Here is a 19,253-nt window from a genome sequence, read left to right as displayed (position 1 = left end):
AAAGAATAGACATGTGGTCTGCAGTAAGCCTTAAGACCTTATAGACGTCACCTAAGATCACCTCCTCACATGAGTGTGATACATATATGGGATGAAGACAGGGGGGTATGAGGACAGACAATAGGACTGCTTGCTCTCACCGCCTGGGTCTTTTGCTTGTTACAGTATACCAGTGGCAAATAGGATAGGATAAGGATGATGCTGAGGCTGCCATGGTGTTTTTAAGAGCATAAAGATAGCATGGTTACTTCTCCTAACTTGGATCTTAGACCAACGCCTTTATGATTTAGACGAAGATAAAAGCAGCATGACATTACATGTTTAATCTTTACCATGATTTGCACTAGCCATTCACTCTTAATCTTTATCCCTACCTTATATCACAGGCTTGAGTAATAAGGACCAGAATACTTAACTTTACCCTATATGACGCATTCTTGCCCTCTTGTAGTAGTATGGTTTAATGAAATACTCTCCTTTGAGTGTAATAGCAGTCAAGTGAATATCAATATAGTTGTTAGAGTATTGGAGATGAATGGAATGTTGATTACCCTTCAAAATCAGAATATCTCCATATTGCCTCCACTCCCACCATTCAATCAACTAGAACATATGAATTTCTCTCGAGGCATGATACATCATCGGAGAGAGATGCATCTTCTTGCTCATATTCCGGATGGCTGGGCGCAGCTTTGTTGGCACTGATCTGATGGCGCTCTGCTCCATCCTCGTCTGGAGATGATGGCGCAAGGTGTAGCTGATGGCACCGGCAGTGATATGCGACCCTGCCTTGATCAGGTTCTGCATAAATGATGCCTCTTCTTCCTCTTCCGCTTCTTCATTGCCCTCCGTTCCTTGTTCCTTTCCCTCTCCTGAAGCCTCCCCATTGACCGTCTTCAAAAGCTCCGTCAGGTCTTGAAGGGCGCTCTCAAAGTTCATCTTGCTTTTGCTGAAGCAGTCGAGAAAGGCGCACATGTACTGCTTGTATTCCGCCATATACGTGTTCCAATGCTCGATGAGTCCCAGCTCAGGAATGCCGTCGTAGAATGAAAAGGCATCAGTTGCAATCCGACGGCCCTGGAAGTCATTGTTGGACCCAAGAGAAAGCTGGCATAGAAACCATGAAGCCCCGTCCACATCGGAGAAACGAGCCAGCACCCATTCGCCTGCCACGGCGTGTAGATCATCCTGCTGCACAAGGTCGAGGATGCGCTTCACCCTCTGCTTGCCGGGAGTGATCTTGTAGGGATCAATCTTGGATGGCGTCTCTGGCTCCTTCTCATCGGATGGTTCTGGTTGCTGATTCTTATTTTCTTTGTTTGGAACAAGGTAGTTGTTGATCACATCCGTCACATTCAGTTGGTCCTCGAGCATCTTCTTCTCGCAGGTGAACTCCAGGTACACCGAACTGAAGCCCGTCGAGATGGTGCACGAGCCTTCAATCATCTGTCCAGCGACTGCATTCCCTACCTTGGCTCTCAGGATGTCGCGATCGTTCATCTGCACGACGACCCGCTGGATATCGAATATTCCCCGGATGCCTGCCGAGCTCACAATGATAGGGTTGGGGCATACCATCCGCTGATTGATCTCGGGGTCAACCTTGGGTTGTTTGGCCATTACTGCAGGTGTTTTGTTCCCATCCTTGTGTTTAGAAGCCTTGTTGGGGGTTGATTCCTCGGCGGTGGTCGGTTGATTGATGTCGTCGATGAACTGGATGATATGTTCTCTCAGCCTGTCCCAGTCCGGCGCGCTCTTTTCCTTTGGTTTAATTAGATCCTGATCATTCTTGTTATTCTTTTGGAAATCTTTTCCTTCCTGCTCGATGATCTTCACTGCACCTGGAAGCTGGTTAGAAGGCTTTGTCTCGGTTTTGGCCTTCTTCCCAAATCCAAAGCGTGTGCTAGGTATGGATAGAGCTGGACTGGGAATCTCGATTGGACTTTTCAGTGAAAAGGCACTTTTCGTTCTTTCTGGCTTGGGAGGGATCTCGACTTCTTCGACCTTCTCTTGCGCCGACTTGAGCATGGGACTGATGCCTGGAAAGCTGTCCAGTCGAAACCCGGCCTTTGTCCTTGGATCTTCTTTCTCACTCTGCTTCTCCTGCTTATCAAATGCCTTTTGCTGCTTTGCGGTCTGACCAGTCTCAATGACGATTGCCTTTAAAGCGTGTCTGTGGCTCGAAAGCGACGTGAAATCTGCCTTGCTGATCGCTTTGGCGAGGAGTTGCAGCGTCTCATGGATGGGATAATGGCTCTCCAGGTCGTTGACCTTGACTGTCAACTGGATCAAACACTCGATGACTTTATGTGCTCTCCTGCTCTGCACCAACGGCTTGTTTTGAAGAAGCCGGACAATCCCTTGGTGGATTCTGGCCTGCTCTTCGAGGTGCGGGACGTCGAGTGGCTCCATGTACGCCTCGATGTTGGATGGGTAGAGCGAACGGCCTCGAATCGAGTTCCCGGAATATCGTCCACTCCAGTTGAAGACAGACACGTCGTTGGAGGCGATCACCACCTCGTCGATTAAACGACAGAGTGCCTTGGGGAGGCCCTCGGCGTAGAACACTGGGAAACGGACACCCAAGATACCCATGAGGGAGTACACCTGGTCGATGGGAACCGTCACTTCTCGCTGGGATGCCAGAGTCATGATGCTGCGGGCCGATGCGTTGACGTCTTGAGTACCGGGTCTCCAGGCGTCGAGTTTGTTGATGCCGCCAATCTTCTGGACCTCTTTGCAGTCGTTCACGATGCGTGGTTCGGTAGAGCTGACGACCCTGGCAAGCTTGCTGTTGATTTGTCTGACTTCGTTGGCAACCTCGTTCTCCTCTGCCTTCATTATCTGTCCTTGCACCTCCTGCTCTTCATCTCTTGTTGAGGTTTGGTTCTTTTTCTTGTCTTCCACAACCTGTTTTGCACGGAGGTATACCATCTTCCCAATCTGAGCCGAGGCTGTCCTATAGTCCATCTGCTGAGGCCACGTCCAGCTCTTGATATCTTCCATGCACTCCTCGGCTGCCTGGAAAGTCTCTCCCTGATCATTCTCGGCTTTCTCGTACTGCACAAGATGGTGGCTGAGATACTGTTTGATGAAAGGCACCCGGTGATAAACAGGACCAATGGTGTTAACAATCTCCCGATCCAATTCCTTCCAGTCGGCGTTGAAATAGAACGTCATCCGACTGAGCACCAGCTCTTGGAGTGTCCAGCCACGCTTGGCCCAGTAGACTGGATCCGACTTTATCAAATCGGACCAAGAGTCGATTGCTGTGTTCTCCTTTGGTGACAGCTGAAAAGGCCCGCCGACTGTTGAAGACAGTGCATCGTATTGATTCACAAGACCCTTGTACTCCTCAACCCATTCTTCGTCGCACGGCGCATCATCAACATGGACAATGCAAAAGTCGGCATTGGCATACCAGTCGCCCATACGAGCCAGAGACTCGTTCAACTCTCCGGCATTCGACTTGTCGATACAGCAGTTATCCAGCCAGATATACCGTCTGTCTGTGCTGGGGAAGTGTCCGCTGTTGTATATATTGTTCGCCTGCTTCAGGGACTGTCGCAGCTTGCGGGCTGATTTGCGAGTGTACAGCGTTGAGAGCAGCTCCTCAACGGCCATCTTGATATCGCGATGTATATTGAAGAACTCCCTGGCTTCTCCGCAGCCCTCCCACTCGGTCTGGGCATCATGCATCTTCCTGTTCGCATTGAATGCCTCCTTGGCCGCTTTTTCTCGAAGATTTGCGATGTTCTTCTGGACCTCTTGCACAGTAAAGGTGACGGCCCCTTCCTTGGTGTTTGCTTTGTCGCCGTTGCCCCTGCCGTACATCTTCTCATAGTGATTAGCCTTGGACTGGGCACTCGTGAGACGCTCTTGCGCTTTGGTATTGGATCTGAGGGCCTTCGCGCGCTCTCTCTCGCTCCCCTGCGTCTTCAAGTGCATCTCCAGAACAAGCTGCACATTGACCAGCTGTCCATCACACTTCAAGTCACCCTTCGCCTCCAGCAGCTTGTTCAGCTTCTTTACGGCCCTGATAGCCTCATCCTCGCTCATCTGGGAGACACGGCCGACGTCGCCTCCGTCCGGCGAGGATCCCTCCAAGTTCCTCTGGGCGCGCCTGAAAAAGTCGTAACTCACCTCCCACCCCTTCCAGCTGTGCGACAGGATGCAATACACATCACCCGGGCCATAGGTGGCTGTGGTTGGAACTAGATTTCCCGTGTCGAGGTCTATCATTCGCCCGGGGTGACTAGGATCTTCGCTCCCAGGGATGACCAGCCATTTCTGCGACTCATCCACCTGTTGGGCCTGCCAGTCGGCCATTCTTTTGTCGTTGAAGATGGGGAAATCAGAGTATGCAGTCGGGGAAACATAGTGGGCGAGGAACCGATTCAGCTTGTCTTTCAATTTTTCATCTTTGGTGAGGTTCTGCACCATTGCCTTGTACTCTCCTGTGGCAAACCCGAGAGTGCCTTGCACCTCTTTGCCAATCACCGAGCGTGTCACCTCCCCAGTGAACCGGCGGCCAACATCCAGGTTGTCCATGGTAAAAGAGTGGGTTGATGGTAGTAGATTTATTTCCGAGTCTTGATGGTACGAAGAGGACCAACTCGGGAACAGTGAGATCTTTTAAATCACTTAATATATATATTTATCTGCCTGTCTGCAGTGGGCATAAGCAGGTGGGGGAAGAAAGAGGGGTTACAGCATGCAGATTGACAGAGTACATCTGCATGTCTTGGTCTTCTTTCATTTAAATGTAAATATATATGGTTAAAACCACCTCATTTTCATCATCTTCCATTTTCCATTCAAGTTCAGTATCCATCTCAACGACTCGCCATGCTCTCCTATCATCGTGTCCTCCAGATCTTCGGCCGCTCGATTCGTGACAAAACTCTCGAGTGTGACTGGTGAGTGTTGGATATATATATCTATATTATAAAGACTAAGGTACTCCGTATAGTGATATTCATCCGTGGGAGATCATGATCGATGGCAAAACGTGGCCGGGGAAGATTCGCCTGATTGCCTTTGTCGATGTCTTTTTTGTCATCTCCTATGCAGCCAACGACGGTTTCATCAAGGGCATCATCATCTACAGTGAGCTATTTCTTGACATCTTAGTTCTGTGCAGGTGATTAATGTTCTAGAGGATCCAAAGGCTTTGGTGACCCTGAATGGAATGGGACCCAAACTTGAGAGGGATATTGATGCCAATGAGAAGAACGATAATAAGAGAAATGATAACGACAGCAACAAAGAGAATGACAGTGCAAAGACGAGCCAGGCAGAAAGCGACAAGGTTAGATGGGATGATGCCGATTCTGACTGGGATGAAGACGAACAAGGGGGGGAATCCGACTCTGATTCAGGCTTTGATAGTGAGGGTATGTGTACCTGAACCCTCCGTATAAGACATATCACTCACTGAACAGCAGATTCCGATTGGGACTTGGATGATGCCACCGAAGACAACAAAGAGAAGAAAGGTAAGGCTGGCTTCCCTGAGTACGGATGGCTTGTGTCACCTTACCAAGTACTCCGTAGCCGTGAAACTGTTCAAGTTCCGCGAACGCAGCATCTACACCGTCCAGAGCCTGGGCCATGAGATTGGGATGCGCGCGACGTACGCCACCACCGAAATCCGCAAATACACCGTCGAAATCACCCGGCCCTCTGGATGGGCTATGAGCAGTGAGTTGTCTTTCCCCGCTTCTTCTCTATCTACCTTTTTTTTCCCATCATCTGTTGATGTCCAGGACGCATGAAACGCGGGCTGAAGCAGCACGGAATCGGCCGTATGATCCAGGATGTGATTCAATGCGGCCTGATCACCAATGCCCAGTTCATTGGCCATATGACTGGCTGGTTGGTGACCGGTGGCCGCTGGAACGATACCCTACAGAAGACCTTCCAGGCCTTGGGGGGGGCCGATGCCGCGGGACGCCAGGCGCTATCGAACGAGAAGATTTAGTTTACAGGTCAAAGGCTTCGTGATGAGTTCCCTATTTGGTGTCAAGCAGCTCGGTTATGCACTCGTGCAAGCGCTGGTGGTAGGAAAAAGCAAATGCAGTGACTTGGCCGATTCTATTCCCTTTTAATTCGATGCAGCAGCAGCTGAATGAGACATGCGCCACTTAATCTACAAGCTTAGCGTGGGTGATGGCTGCATAAGTCATCCATACAGAGGACTCCTCTCAGCTCTCGGAATTTGAGGCTGGCTGAACCAGCAGTGATAAAGTTCTGTGTGACTTGTAGATGTAATTAAAACACGCATTAGGCATCGGATGACAAGACCTGTCTAGACACCTTACTATTGCATGAACTATGATCAGCTGTAAACTGGTGGGGTATATAGAATACCCCAATGATAATCTATAGATATTGACTATAGATGATGTAGAAACTATCAGAGTATATCAGAGTAATGAGACAAGATACATACCAGAGAAGGATAAATTGTATTATGTTCTATACCTATTTAATAGCTCTTGCCTGTTGACTAAATCCATCAGGATTAGGCGTCTTGTAGATGCTCAGGTAACAATCATAATATACCATCTATTGTTCAAGCACGTAATCATCCAGAATATGCGGATCCTGACAAAAGGCCGGGCTGGCGACAATCTCCCTAACCGGCGACACATCGCGCTCCACGATCCAATCCCCCCCATCAAGGGAGACTTGCAGAGTCCGAGCCATGAAGCCCATCAGACTGTGCAGCGCCGTCTGTCGGGTCTGGCGCTGTGCATCATGGAGGACTCGAAGGGCCTCGACAAAGACGGACGGCATGTAGTAGAGCACGACTGCCGGCTCATCCTCGCAGCCATCCGCATTCAACCCGTGGACAAGGGCGCTGCGAGTCGCATCAGGCAGAGAATAGAAGGCGTCTTGGAACTGCTCGGCCAGCAATGGATCCGCCACACGACCCATGGCCAACACGCGCAGCAAGGCCCGGTCGGACGGGCTATCAGTGGAAAGCGACGAGAAGCCCTTGGCTGCGAGCATCTGGCCACGGTTCTGCAGGACATGGTCGTACGCCTGGCGTAGTGAGGTGCGGCCGGCAATCACCTCCTCCAGTATGGGTAACGCCTGTAAGATGGAGCGACAGACTGGCTCGATCATGCTGACGGCGCCGCGGGCGTCCAGATGAGCGGCGGAACCGGCCACGTCGAACAGGATCTCCAGATACTTGAGATGAAAGGCCGACGGGTTGTCCTGGAAGCGCAGAATGCACTGCAGACTCCCTGGCACGTTCTCGCCTTGCATCAACTGTGGGATATTCAAGGTCGCGCCCACGTCGATGCCGAGGATGACATCGCGCCGCTGGGGGGCGGGTAGGATTCCCAAGGGGGCGTCGAGGAGACCGACGGCGACGGCGTGGGCAAGGAGCTCGTCGTGGTTGCGATTCCCTGGTTCTTTTCCTTCTCTCTTTGCTGCCACGTCGTCTTCCATCTGGGGGTCTTTTCCCATGTCGCCGACAATAAGAGCCACCACCAACGCCAGACACTGCTCGGGGTGGGCCAGGATGGGCTGTGCATAGGCCTGAAACGCGCAAAAGGTGTCCCGGGAGAGCCTGAGCGTGGGGGATTGACCGAGTGTCAGGGCATCATATTGATCGGCCAGCACCCAGCGAACTGCAAGAATGTTGGTGATGCTGCGGTTGACCTCACAAAAGTCCTCTCCAAACAGGAGACGCGATGGGGTCAGCCCCTCGGCACCCAGAGAGCCTCGGGGCGGCGAGCCGTCTCCTTCATGGCGGGGAGGGACACGCTTCAGGCGGTCGATTTCCGAGGCAAAGGCCTGATATAACAGCTGGATAAGAGATGCATCGTCGAGGGAGGGGAAGCTGCCGTTATTGATGATATTCACAAGAGATTCCATGATTGATTGAATAGTCAAGAAGGAAGAATAGGAGAGACTCTCAGCCCCACTGAAAAATATTTCAATACTAAATAGAACAGGATTTGTATTTTATCAAGTGGCAATATCTCTATAATTAATCTACTGATGAAGATAATTATATGATAGGCCAGAATAGAAGAATAGATTAATCTATCTCAATAGTGCGACAGTCGACTTGTGCTCCTCTACAGCCGCCCTCATCAGCCGGTCTTTACAGCCCACAGCGTCCCAGTCGATATTGTGGACGTTTCTCTTCGCCTCCGCCAGCCACTGATCCCAGGCATCAGAGATCGGAGCGGCGTCCGCGCGTCGCACCCATTTTGTGTCCCCCGCGTGGTGGATGGCGAGCCACAGGGCCTGCGTGAAGTTGGTAGCCCGTGTTGACGACTCTTCCTCGACCTCGTAGCGCGTGAGATCCCAGATATCGCGCGGCTCGACCAGCAGGGCGAGCAGCCAGTACATGGCGTTCAGCACGATGTAGGCGCTCCCCACGGCGATCTGCATCCTCCAGGTACAGCTGCCGAAGAGGATGACGGCGGCCATGAGCAGCAGGGTGCTCGTCGCCAGCAGACTGCGATGTCCGGTGCGATTGTAGCGGTAGCTGCAGTCGTCCTTGCCCGTGTACAGCTCACGACACACATACTCGTCGCAGTTGACCACGACAAAGGCGCCCCCGCGGGTGACCAGGACGACGTTGGCGGGCGGCACTTGGTTGCTCGCTGTGCGCTGCGCCAGCGAGGGCGACCACAGCGCAGACAGCGACGCCGCGCTGGTGGAACACGACATGGTCGCCAGCGCGAGCAGGGCCACGCCGTCGTGTAGGACCCCCGCGGCCACCAGCAGACCCGCCAGGATCAGCACCGACAGCCAGGTCACGATGTTGAGCCAGCAGAAGGGCTGGATGCGGATCGGCCGCCCACTGTCGCCCTGCTGGCCTGGTTTGTCCTGGCCTTCGACATCCCGGTGGTGGCGGATGTGACACACTTTGACCATGAAGCTCGGCAGACTCTCGACATTGTGGATGAGATCGGCAAAGTAGTTGAGCTCGCCCACCAGGTTGCCCGACTGGATGCCCACCACCCTGATGTTCTTGACGGCCGGCAGTCGGTGGCTGCGTTCGGTGCTGAGGAGGGACTCGGGCGCGGGCAGCAGCCGGGGGAAGGCGCTGAAGGGCGAGGCAGTGATCGCTGGGAGATGCTTTTCTAGGGCCGAGCCTCCGATCACAGCCAACAGGCCGACAATGTCGAACTGCCACTGGTTGGCTTCGGAGTCTATGGAGCGAGGGAACCAGCCCATTTTGATGACGATGGGGGGAGCAATATGGGGTGGTGGTGCAATCTATAAATCTCACTGGGTTTACATATGGACAGTAAAGTACGCTGTCCTATAACTACACCACTACTCCTTCTAGCAGGGATATCTTTCCTCTCCACGCTAGTCTTACAGACTCTGCAGTCTTGGAGGGGTACTTTGTACAGATGTGACACGTCAGTTTACTCTGTACAGGGACAACGCGGGAGCTGTTCAGCTAGCCATGGTGATCCCGGGGTGTTCGGAACAGGTGAGACATTAACCATCTGTTGCAGGGAAGGATGACCTTGAGGCTGCCAATCAGGATGATTCGTGTATATTTACACCGTCATTTAACTAGCTAAGCCTAATGTAGTTAGTGTTATACTCTGATTTTTTATTCACTTAATATATCTAGCCTAATTAATATTAGATATACTAGGTAAGGTGTAAATTATATAGGAATATAATATTATTAGCCCTAAATATATATAGGATTTATTAAAGTTATGAGCCTAATTAACTCTTAATTATTATTATATTTATCTATAAGCTTTAAAGACCTGCTAAAGATGTGGAACCACTATATTAATAATACCACTAAGTTAAAATAATATTTATAAACTTATACTATATATATAGACTACTAATATACTACTAATAAGCTAAAGATAATAAGTATTCTAGATAAGATATTAGATAATATAAAGATATTAGTCTTATTAAGGAATAGTATAGATTAGCATCTTTAGTATAAAGCCCTATAAATTATCATAGATTTATATAATATCTAGGATTATATTAATCTAGATAATAATATAGAACTAGAGCCACTAATAGCTCTAGATATTATAGACTATAATAAAGAGGTATAATTACCTAGAGACCTAAAGGAATACTAATTAATTATATATATTAAAGTTAATAAAAAGTATTACTATAAGTAAAAGAAATATAAATAGTTAAAGATAAGGATCTTTTATATCTTAAGTTATATATTTTAGTCTATATAAATTAATCTCTTAACTATTATAGCTAATAATAATATTATAAAGAGAATAATTAAGTAGTTATAAATATATCTAATATTAATAAAAATATATTATAAAGCTAAGCTAATAAATTAATAAAGAAATATTAATAATAAATATATATTAAAGACTAATCTAAATAAATAGTTAAACAGCTAGAAATCTATATATTATAACTATAAAGATATAAGGATTAAAGCTATTATAAATAAGATATAGCTAATACTATAGTTCTTAAGCTATATTAATTAACTTTATAAAGGCTATATATTAAATATAAAGTTAAAGCTTTTGTGATATTGCGAGCGAGCGATATTGTGAACTCCCGCGCGGCCATGAGCGGGATCACCTCGGCGGAACACCAAGGTGCCCGCTCACTGACGACGCGAAATCTCCTGACCCTGGTGGAGCAGTTATGTAGAGTTTTTGCTCCATACTAGGGATTAATCAATTCTATAGAGTTCTATCGCCACTAGGTCGCTTAGCTTTTAATGAGCTAAGGGGAGGTATATAGATACCTTCCCTCTAACCCATGGTAGCGATAGAATAGAGATTTCGGAGAGACCGTTAGCTTTTAAATATTATATCTAGTAGCATATCATATTAGGGGTTAGCCCCTGTGCCGACCCTGACAGACTGCCGCTCCGCGGACAATATCTAAGGATTAATAGAATTTAAAAGCAGGATAAAAGGGACGAAAGACCCCTTAAGTAAAGAAAGAAGAATTATTAAGCATCTTTACTAAAGAAACTAAGTAAATAAAAGACTTAATCTTCTGCTATAAGTTAACAATAAACCCTATTGGCAATGTGCAGAACCACCTGTTGCTTAAGGCGTTTAAAATCCTCTTGGTGATTGCAACCGCCAGGACGGATAAGATAGACGTTTACCCTCTTCTTAGATGCCTAGAGTAAGTGCTTTAAGGCGAAAGAGGCTAAGTAAATCATCTAGTCTAGGAACTTAAGACCGCCCGCGTGTAGGTGGCTTAACTCTAGGATAACCTCCATTAAGCGACCGCTGGGCAGCCGGGTCCCTAGAATAACACCTGAGTGGCCGCTGGGGAAACTGGCTATTAGGAGTCAATTAATAATCTTAATGATTGAGGTGGACGCCCCTATTAAAAGATCTTGGAACTTAACTAGATCCCTAAATATATAGGCGAATATTGAGATGAGGGCGCCCAAAAATGGCTGTAGTAAGTAGATAAATACTTTTAAGATAAAGAAGTCTTATATAAGAAGTTCGCCACTAATAGAGAGAAGGTCCTAGTGGCGAAATGGAAACTTAATGGCGAGGCGCGCGAATGATGGAGGTATTTATAGAGCTCTGTTGATAATAAGCTCCGCGCCCCTATTAAAACTATGGCGGAATTTAAGAAGTGGATTACTAATAACTATACTAAACACCTTAGTGAGGAACACTGCTGGGAGGCGTATAAGAGTCTTACTTAAGGAAAGCGACCCATTTAGGCGTATGCCCATGAACTGGTGAAAGTTGTAAACTAGATTAACCCCTTACTGGTAGAGAATGTACTTATCTGACGATTTATCATAGGCAGCTGAAAATAACTCTAAGGGTGGTGGGCGCGCGAATCTGATAAACTAACCACCTTAGCTAGGGTTGTTGTAAAATTCGCCCTCTATAAGAAAGGGGTTGTCGCCGCACAACATGTCTATAGGCTAATAGGAGCACTAGATGCCATAGATATTAACACCCTAGGGCAATTATATACCCTGCCTAGGAGGCCTACCCCTATAAACAGATATGTGCCGCACCCCTAATAATTGATCGCCAGCACGAGAGGACTCTGTTTTGTATATGGGAAACCTAGATATTATATAAAGGATTATTAACTAAGTAAAATCCTAATAATAACCCCCTTAATAAAGGCCCTAAGGGAGGGAAATAGAGTCAACCGCTAGAACTAGAAGTGCTGGCGGCATAAATACTTAAGGCTTCTGTAGTCCCTGATATTAACCTCCTTAATATCCTGGACCCCTAGGGATTACCACCCCCATGAGGAGATGAAAAGTGAAAAATATGAAAAAGGAAGTATAAACTAATAACCTAAATAATATTAGTATAAATAAATGCGCTAGGTGGAGGGCTGCTAATCTTTAGAGGGGAGATCAGCACTGGGGAATAAGGGAAATTAAAGGTTAAATATATGATTAATAGTGGAGCCTCTAACAACTTCGTGAGCAGTAGGGTACTTTAAAAACTCACCTGTGCCCCGCCCTAATAGATTAATAAGGGCACTCAGCTAGATGTGACGCTACTAAATAGTAATTATATTCTAGCTATATATTAAGTACGCCTCCTGCTACGCCTCGGCAGATGGATAAGAATAACCCCCACCTGGGTTATTGACAACCTTAAATATAACATTATCTTGGGATAGACATGGCTAAAAGCTACTGACCCTATTATTAAATGGTCAGAATTAAGGATGATTCTCTAGGACCACTAAGGCGAACAGTTCTCTATGCTCTTAAAGAATATTAAATAATAAGTTATAATTATGCCCTATATTAATATGATCTCAGCACAACATACACTATACATGCTATATAAGGCGAAATTAAAAGGTGTTCTTTATTTTCTTTAATGAACTACTGAGCTCCTAGACGGGCGCAAGCTATATATAAATCCTAAGGTGGAGGTAGTCCTCTAGAAGTATAATATCTTTTACTAAGAACTTGCGGCGGCCCTCCTGCCTAAATAAGATATTATATATAATATTAACATGGGCGACGCCATGCCTATTAATATTAGCCCTTTCTCTCTCTTATAAGAAAAGCTTAAGGAGCTGATTTAATAACTAGAGGACTTAAAGTAGAAGGGGCTTATTTGACCCTCTGCTAGTCCTTAAGGCTTCTTAGTGGTATTTATCTAAAAAGCAATAGGAGAGTGGTGAATGTGTATTGACTATTAAGCGCTAAATAATTTAATGGTTAAGAATGGCTACTTATTACCTTAAATCTAGGAGTTGCTGGATATGGTAAGCGGGAGCCAGGTAATGTTGAAGATTGATCTTCTATTAGGATATTAGCAGGTATAGATGGGAGATGACTTAGTTAAAAAAATAGTATTTAATATAGTGTTTAGCAAATTTAAATTCTTGGTCATACTATTTAGTCTCTGCAACGCACCGGCAACGTTCTAGATGATAATAAATTGCGTCTTGAGGAAGTATATTGGCTACTTTATAGTGGTATACCTCAATGACATCCTTATCTTCTTTAAGAATATTAATAAGTACTGCTGACACCTTAACCTGGTCCTCGCTGCCCTAAAAGAATATTAACTATATGCTAAAGTATTAAAATGTGAATTTGCCGTGGAGAAATTAGAGTTCTATAGATATGTCATTGAAAGGGGCTGGATATCACCTATGCCTGAGAAGGTTGAAGCAGTATTAAACTGGCTAAGGCCCCAGAATGTCTATGAGGTTTGCTAATTCCTAGGATTAGCTACTTACTACTGATGATTTATATAGGGGTTTATATATATCACTGCGCCCCTATATGACCTGCTGAAGGAATTAGACGCCGAATTGCGCATAAAGAAATTCTAACCTATTATATAGACCGCGTCATGCGAGGCTGCCTTTTAAGTAGTGAAGGAAGCCCTAGTAACCGCCCTAGTACTTTATCTGCTAGATTATAAGAAGGAGTTCTGCATTAAAATAGATGCCTTTAAGTAGGCTATTAGTATAGTTCTTCTATAGACGGCAGAAGATGGTGCTGACCACCCTATTATATTTAATAAATAAAAGCTATCTCCTGCAGAGTAAAACTACTTGACGTAGGAGAAAGAGCTGCTGGTAATAAAGGAGGCGCTATAAACTTAAGACTACTATATTAAAAATAGCACTATTATGACTGTTGTTATGGATTATAAGAGCTTATAGTATTTATTAACGACAAAGATATACTCTAAGAGACTTGCATGATGGATCAATAAGTTCAGCGGATATAATCTAAAGATTTGCTACTAGAAAGGGACTAAAGTAATTATCCCTAATACTATTAGTCGCTGACCTGACTTTATTAAAGATAGGCCTAAGGATAAGGCGGAAGACACAGTCTAATAAGAGTGGCAATAAATATTCGCGGCCTCCCTATTGGCACTTTAAGGCCACTTAGAGGAGGAGTGGCTAAAAGGTATAGTAAGATACCTAGTGATAAATGAAGCACCTGCGCACTGGGGTCTTTAATATATAATTAAAAAAATGGCTCCTAACTTTTGTCTAGCAGGAGAGAATAATAATGAGCTAAAGCGCATTTATAATAACTATAAAGTGCTATATCTTCTAGTTCCTTTTTACATAGACTTCATTAAGTAAATATATAATGAATTTGGACACCTTAGACACCCGGGACTTATGGGCGTTATTTGGCCCTAAGGATAGTGGCTGACAATGCAGGCTAAGATTAAACAATGCGTCTAAGACTACCTCATATGTTAGGTATTATAAGGCTTATAGGAGGACCTTTAATATGGACGCCTTAACCTATTAGTGACAGCCCTACCGTTTAAGAGGTGGGCTATTAACCTAATTAGGCCCCTGCCACTGACTCCTAATGGCAATTAATGGATCATCATAGTAATTAAGTATATGACAGGTTGGCCAGTGGCCCGTATAGTCCTAGAAGGCATAGTAGAGGTGATCGCCGAATTCCTACATAATAAAGTCTTTATGAATTATGGCGCCCCTTATGAGCTCTTATTAGATAATAGACTCAACTTGCTCATGGCGGTAGTCTGACACTATCTGAAGATCCTATAAATGAGACACTAGATAACAACACTATATCACCCGCAGATGAACAGCAAGGTTGAGAACCTTAATAGCCTCCTAGGTTAAATACTTATAAAGTATATCATAGGGAAACTAATAAAGATCTAGGATGAATACCTCCTATAGGCCCTCTTCGCCGCACATATATAGACTTATATAGTAATAGGAAAAAGCCTCTTCTACCTCCTGTATGGTGTTAACCCCCGCATCCTGGGTGATAATAATGAGGGACCGGCGAACAGCAACCTTGTGGAGGTGGAGGAACGGCTTTAGCGGGTTAATTATGCCTAATTATTGGTGAATGAGCTGCTGTTAAACTATATGATAAAGATGAAGATAGTGCACAACAGCCTGGTGATGAAAATAGGCTTTAAAAAAGGCGACTAGGTGTTAGTCAGGAATAAATTATTAAAGAAGCTAAAGAGCAAGTGGTTCAGTCTATATAGAGTGCTAAAAATGCACCCCCTAGGTATATATGCCCTTAAAGAACCTGGCGGACGAGTGCTGTAAAACCTAATTAATAGTTAGTGATTAATCACTACTGAGGTGGATAAATTAAGCTAGCTATAAATATTAGTGGTGATGTGATAGGTACTGCGCTAGCGGGGTATCATGCTTTAGCACTTAGTTAAAGTAAGGAAAATCCTAGAGGAACAGGAACTGCTGCCGCCCTCCTATAGAGAGTTATTAATAATTATAAAGAAAGAGTGGGTGGCGGCAGAGAGATGATGGATGATAGAGCATTTAGGGGAATACTTAAGAATAGGGGGGGGAGAGGTCAGTAAAGATATTGACGACGATACTATTATAGAGCATATAATTAAAAAGGCTTAGCAGAAGGTATAATAAAAGAAATAAAACCCCTTAATAAAGATGGCAACCTGACGATAAAGGGACTAATAGAGGATAATATTAATCTTTTTAGAGAGCACCTCTAAATGGGAGGCATCTAAGAAAATGACATTTAATAATGACATGTCTAAAGATGACTATAGTAATAAGGACGACCAAAAGACTGACCCTAGACTATAGGACGCCAACGCCTAGAATAGTATTAACTTTAATAGACTATTTGTGGTAGTCGTCTGATTGATCGTGAGATGAGGTGAGAAGGTGGGAATAATAGAAAAGGCCTATGCCCGATTGTGCAAATAAGGGATAAAGAGATTACCCCTTAAAGAGCACTAAAAGATACTAAGAAGGAATTCATTATAGAGTTTACTAAAGAAAAGAGACTAGCTATAAAGAGCTAATAATAACACCCCAGGACACAGACACCAATCACTCCTTATAATAATACTTTTTTATATATAAAAGATACTCTCTTTATAGATCCTCCTCCTCCTTTTTCTCTACAGCGGCGGCAGTAACTAACATATCCTTATAAGCCTTAAGGGTAGTCACTCACTAATGCATATCTACAATGGCCTGACGAATCTTCGGCAAATTGTTGATATCAGCATTCAATAAGGGAAATAGAATAATAGGGGGGGTATTATTATAATTAATAAGTTAAAGGGAATTATTAATTAGACTTTCCTAATGAGCGTCTATAGTCTCCCTAACTTTTTAACCTGCGAAGTTAGAGCGAAGAACTGGAAACTCCCTAAAATGACGCGCCATCTCCTTATGAGAAATAGTTAAACGCTGGAGCGACATCTTTAGGGGAGTGGAACCTAGGATAGTTTAATGAGGAGTTGACTAAGCCCCCTCCGCGGCTGAGATAATAAGAGCACTTAATTATAAGCCAGTTAAAGCGGTGCTAGCACCAGTAGTGGACGACAGGTTTAATAAGGCTAAAAGGATAGTAGAAAGTGCAGCAGCTAATGCTGGATCGGTAGTAGAAGCAGTAGGAGTAATAGGAGTAATAGGAGTAATAAGTAATAAAGTCCTCTTCTTCTTAACCTCCTTTCCCTTCTGCTACTTCTTATACTTATCCTTCTTCTCCTACTCTTTATTATTATTATAGTTAACACCTGCGACATGTTAGCAACTGGCGACAAAAAGACCCAGGAGAAATAAACACAAGTTATAATTGGCACCCTTATTATAGAAGAGACAGTTTACACACGCCTCAGCATAATAAACCTAATACTTATCTCTATTAAGCTCCTTAATAGGAGGCGTGACACAGGCAGTCTAGGGACTGTTGCTATAGGTATATTTTAAGTAAGGGTCAGCCGCCATAGGTCCCCGCTTAAAAATGATGGCGGCAGAGAGCTTTAATATATGGCTTAGGACTAATATCTAGCCGCCCTAGGAGAAGTCCTGATGTACATAAATGGTAGGGAACAAACAAATGAGCTCATAATTATTAAAGGAGGTTGCACGCGCCTCTAAGGGAAGTTTAGTTTCTATTACTGTTAGCCACATCTTACCCTCTAGATTAATAAACTTATAGTGAGTGACGGGCGCTAGACTACCACGATCTACAACCCGCTTTAAATAATAAGAGCCTAATAGAGGCTAAGGGGGAGACTCCTTAGTAGGCGGCAAAGGAGTCCTAGGAGGCACTAGACACTTAGCCTTTAATAAATAATAAGAATGATTAGACCTATAATAAGAGCGCCAGATAAGGGACTTAGAGTCCCCAAATTTGCTGTCGAAAGCCATCGGCAGGGGATAGTCATGAGAAGTAATGATGGCGAGAGGAAGAGTGAAGGAAGAATCGCCACTAGGTAAGTAAGGAGATATACTCTTTATTATAAATAAAGAGATTACTAGGTCACCTAGCAACGGCGATTATAGATGTACCCCGCGCCCTCGCCTGGGACTGGGCGACCCCCTATTGGTTAGCGGGCGATCAATGAAGTGATTAAAGAATAAGTCTTTATTTGCTAACCCTAGGCCCTTATTAAATAGGACCAGCGAATTGCCTGTCGACAGCTGATTTATCTTAATGAGGTCTTAGAGGGAGGATTAGGACTTCGCGGATGAAGTTCCAGTTAGATGGGGGAGGATATAATATTATGAGTGAGCAATATTATAAACTCCTACGCGGCCATGAGTGGGATCACCTTGGTGGAATGCTAAGGTGCCCGCTCACTGACGACGCGAAATCTCCTAACCCTAGTGGAGTGGTTATGTAGAGTTTTTGCTCTGTACTAGGGATTAATTAATTCTATAGAGTTCTATCGCCACCAGGTTGCTTAGCTTTTAATGAGCTAAGGGGAGGTATATAGATACCTTCCCTCTGACCTATGGTAGCGATAGAACAGAGATTTTGGAGAGACCGTTAGCTTTCGAATATCACACTTTAATATAAAGACCTATAGGTAATAACTATTAATAAACTATTAGTAGATTTTTAATAATATCTTATAATATAATTAAGTAAGTATACTAACTCTATAGATATAGTATTTATAATATATAAAGAATATAATAAAAATAGATAGAAGAAGGCTAAAAAGGAGGTTAATAAGGATTAAATTTAAGGCCCTTATAAACTAAAGAAAAGAGATAAATATATATATAATAAATAATATTTATTTAATATATACTTATATATTAATAAGTATATCTAGAAGCTAGGATAGAAACTAGATAATATTATTATAAAGAGATTTAAATAAATAAAGAAGAGAATCTCTATATTAAAAAATACTATAAATAAGGCTTATAAGAAGGTAAATAAGCTCTATATAAAGAGAGAAGAGATATATAATATTAATATTACTTATTAAATATATAATATTTATAGTATATATATTAAACTTAATAAGGATAAGTATATAATTAAGAGCTTTATAATAAGCTAAGCTATTAATATAAATAATATATATATTTAATAAAAAGTAGGTAAACTATTTAATATAAATAGTATTATAAAATATATATTAAATAATAACTATATCCTAGATTTAGGCATAAGTATATATATCTATAATAATTAATCTAGATTTATTATATATATATTAGTTAATAGTATATTATAGACTAGTATAAAGTATAGCCTATATAAGGGAGTAAGTATAATTATAATATATCTTAAGATAGTTAATAAATATTAGACCTCCTTAGATCTTAAAGATATAATTTATATCTTAGGATTCTATATAAATCTTATATTATATAAGTAATTAAAAGAGAAAGAATTATATTAGGATTATCTAAATATATAACTTATAAATAGACTAATTAGTATTTATATTATTTAGGATAGGTATAATTAATTTATACTTAAATATAATAAATTATAAATTATATTTATA

General features: G+C 43.6%; 4 protein-coding genes across 4 annotated transcripts; 1 reads left to right on the top strand and 3 right to left on the bottom strand.

Annotated features, from left to right (window-relative positions):
- Positions 1 to 493: 493 nt before the first annotated feature.
- Positions 494 to 4,605, bottom strand: ASPZODRAFT_1667941 (hypothetical protein). The gene has a single exon (XM_022726786.1). The coding sequence runs from the start codon at positions 4,549 to 4,551 to the stop codon at positions 604 to 606; it is 3,948 nt and encodes a 1,315-aa protein (XP_022576607.1). The 5' UTR covers positions 4,552 to 4,605; the 3' UTR covers positions 494 to 603.
- Positions 4,606 to 4,839: 234 nt separating this feature from the next.
- ASPZODRAFT_137487 (hypothetical protein) lies at positions 4,840 to 6,144 on the top strand. The gene is made up of 6 exons (XM_022724339.1): positions 4,840 to 4,919; positions 4,973 to 5,109; positions 5,160 to 5,396; positions 5,448 to 5,498; positions 5,557 to 5,703; positions 5,769 to 6,144. Exons 1-6 carry the CDS (start codon positions 4,849 to 4,851, stop codon positions 5,981 to 5,983), a joined length of 858 nt encoding a protein of 285 aa, XP_022576606.1. The 5' UTR covers positions 4,840 to 4,848; the 3' UTR covers positions 5,984 to 6,144.
- Positions 6,145 to 6,454: 310 nt separating this feature from the next.
- ASPZODRAFT_137485 (hypothetical protein) lies at positions 6,455 to 7,898 on the bottom strand. Its single transcript, XM_022724338.1, has one exon. It carries the CDS (start codon positions 7,891 to 7,893, stop codon positions 6,571 to 6,573), a length of 1,323 nt encoding a protein of 440 aa, XP_022576605.1. The 5' UTR covers positions 7,894 to 7,898; the 3' UTR covers positions 6,455 to 6,570.
- A 141-nt stretch (positions 7,899 to 8,039) lies between these two features.
- On the bottom strand, positions 8,040 to 9,265 carry ASPZODRAFT_137484 (hypothetical protein). Its single transcript, XM_022724337.1, has one exon. It carries the CDS (start codon positions 9,208 to 9,210, stop codon positions 8,065 to 8,067), a length of 1,146 nt encoding a protein of 381 aa, XP_022576604.1. The 5' UTR covers positions 9,211 to 9,265; the 3' UTR covers positions 8,040 to 8,064.
- Between the last annotated feature and the right edge of the window lie 9,988 nt (positions 9,266 to 19,253).

Source organism: Penicilliopsis zonata, assembly GCF_001890105.1.
Source record: "Penicilliopsis zonata CBS 506.65 unplaced genomic scaffold ASPZOscaffold_40, whole genome shotgun sequence".
Taxonomy (NCBI): Eukaryota; Fungi; Ascomycota; class Eurotiomycetes; order Eurotiales; family Aspergillaceae; genus Penicilliopsis; species Penicilliopsis zonata.
Note: the sequence above shows the minus strand (reverse complement) of the source record. Positions and strands in the feature narration are given on the sequence as shown.

Bases quoted from the DNA above. Each gene is read 5' to 3' on its own strand.
- ASPZODRAFT_1667941 (XM_022726786.1), bottom strand. From the start codon at position 4,551: ATGGACAACCTGGATGTTGGCCGCCGGTTCACTGGGGAGGTGACACGC.
- ASPZODRAFT_137487 (XM_022724339.1), top strand. From the start codon at position 4,849: ATGCTCTCCTATCATCGTGTCCTCCAGATCTTCGGCCGCTCGATTCGT. The intron at 5,397-5,447 runs GTATGTGTACCT...ACTGAACAGCAG, and splicing joins TTCAGGCTTTGATAGTGAGG to ATTCCGATTGGGACTTGGAT. The intron at 5,499-5,556 runs GTAAGGCTGGCT...AGTACTCCGTAG, and splicing joins AGACAACAAAGAGAAGAAAG to CCGTGAAACTGTTCAAGTTC.
- ASPZODRAFT_137485 (XM_022724338.1), bottom strand. From the start codon at position 7,893: ATGGAATCTCTTGTGAATATCATCAATAACGGCAGCTTCCCCTCCCTC.
- ASPZODRAFT_137484 (XM_022724337.1), bottom strand. From the start codon at position 9,210: ATGGGCTGGTTCCCTCGCTCCATAGACTCCGAAGCCAACCAGTGGCAG.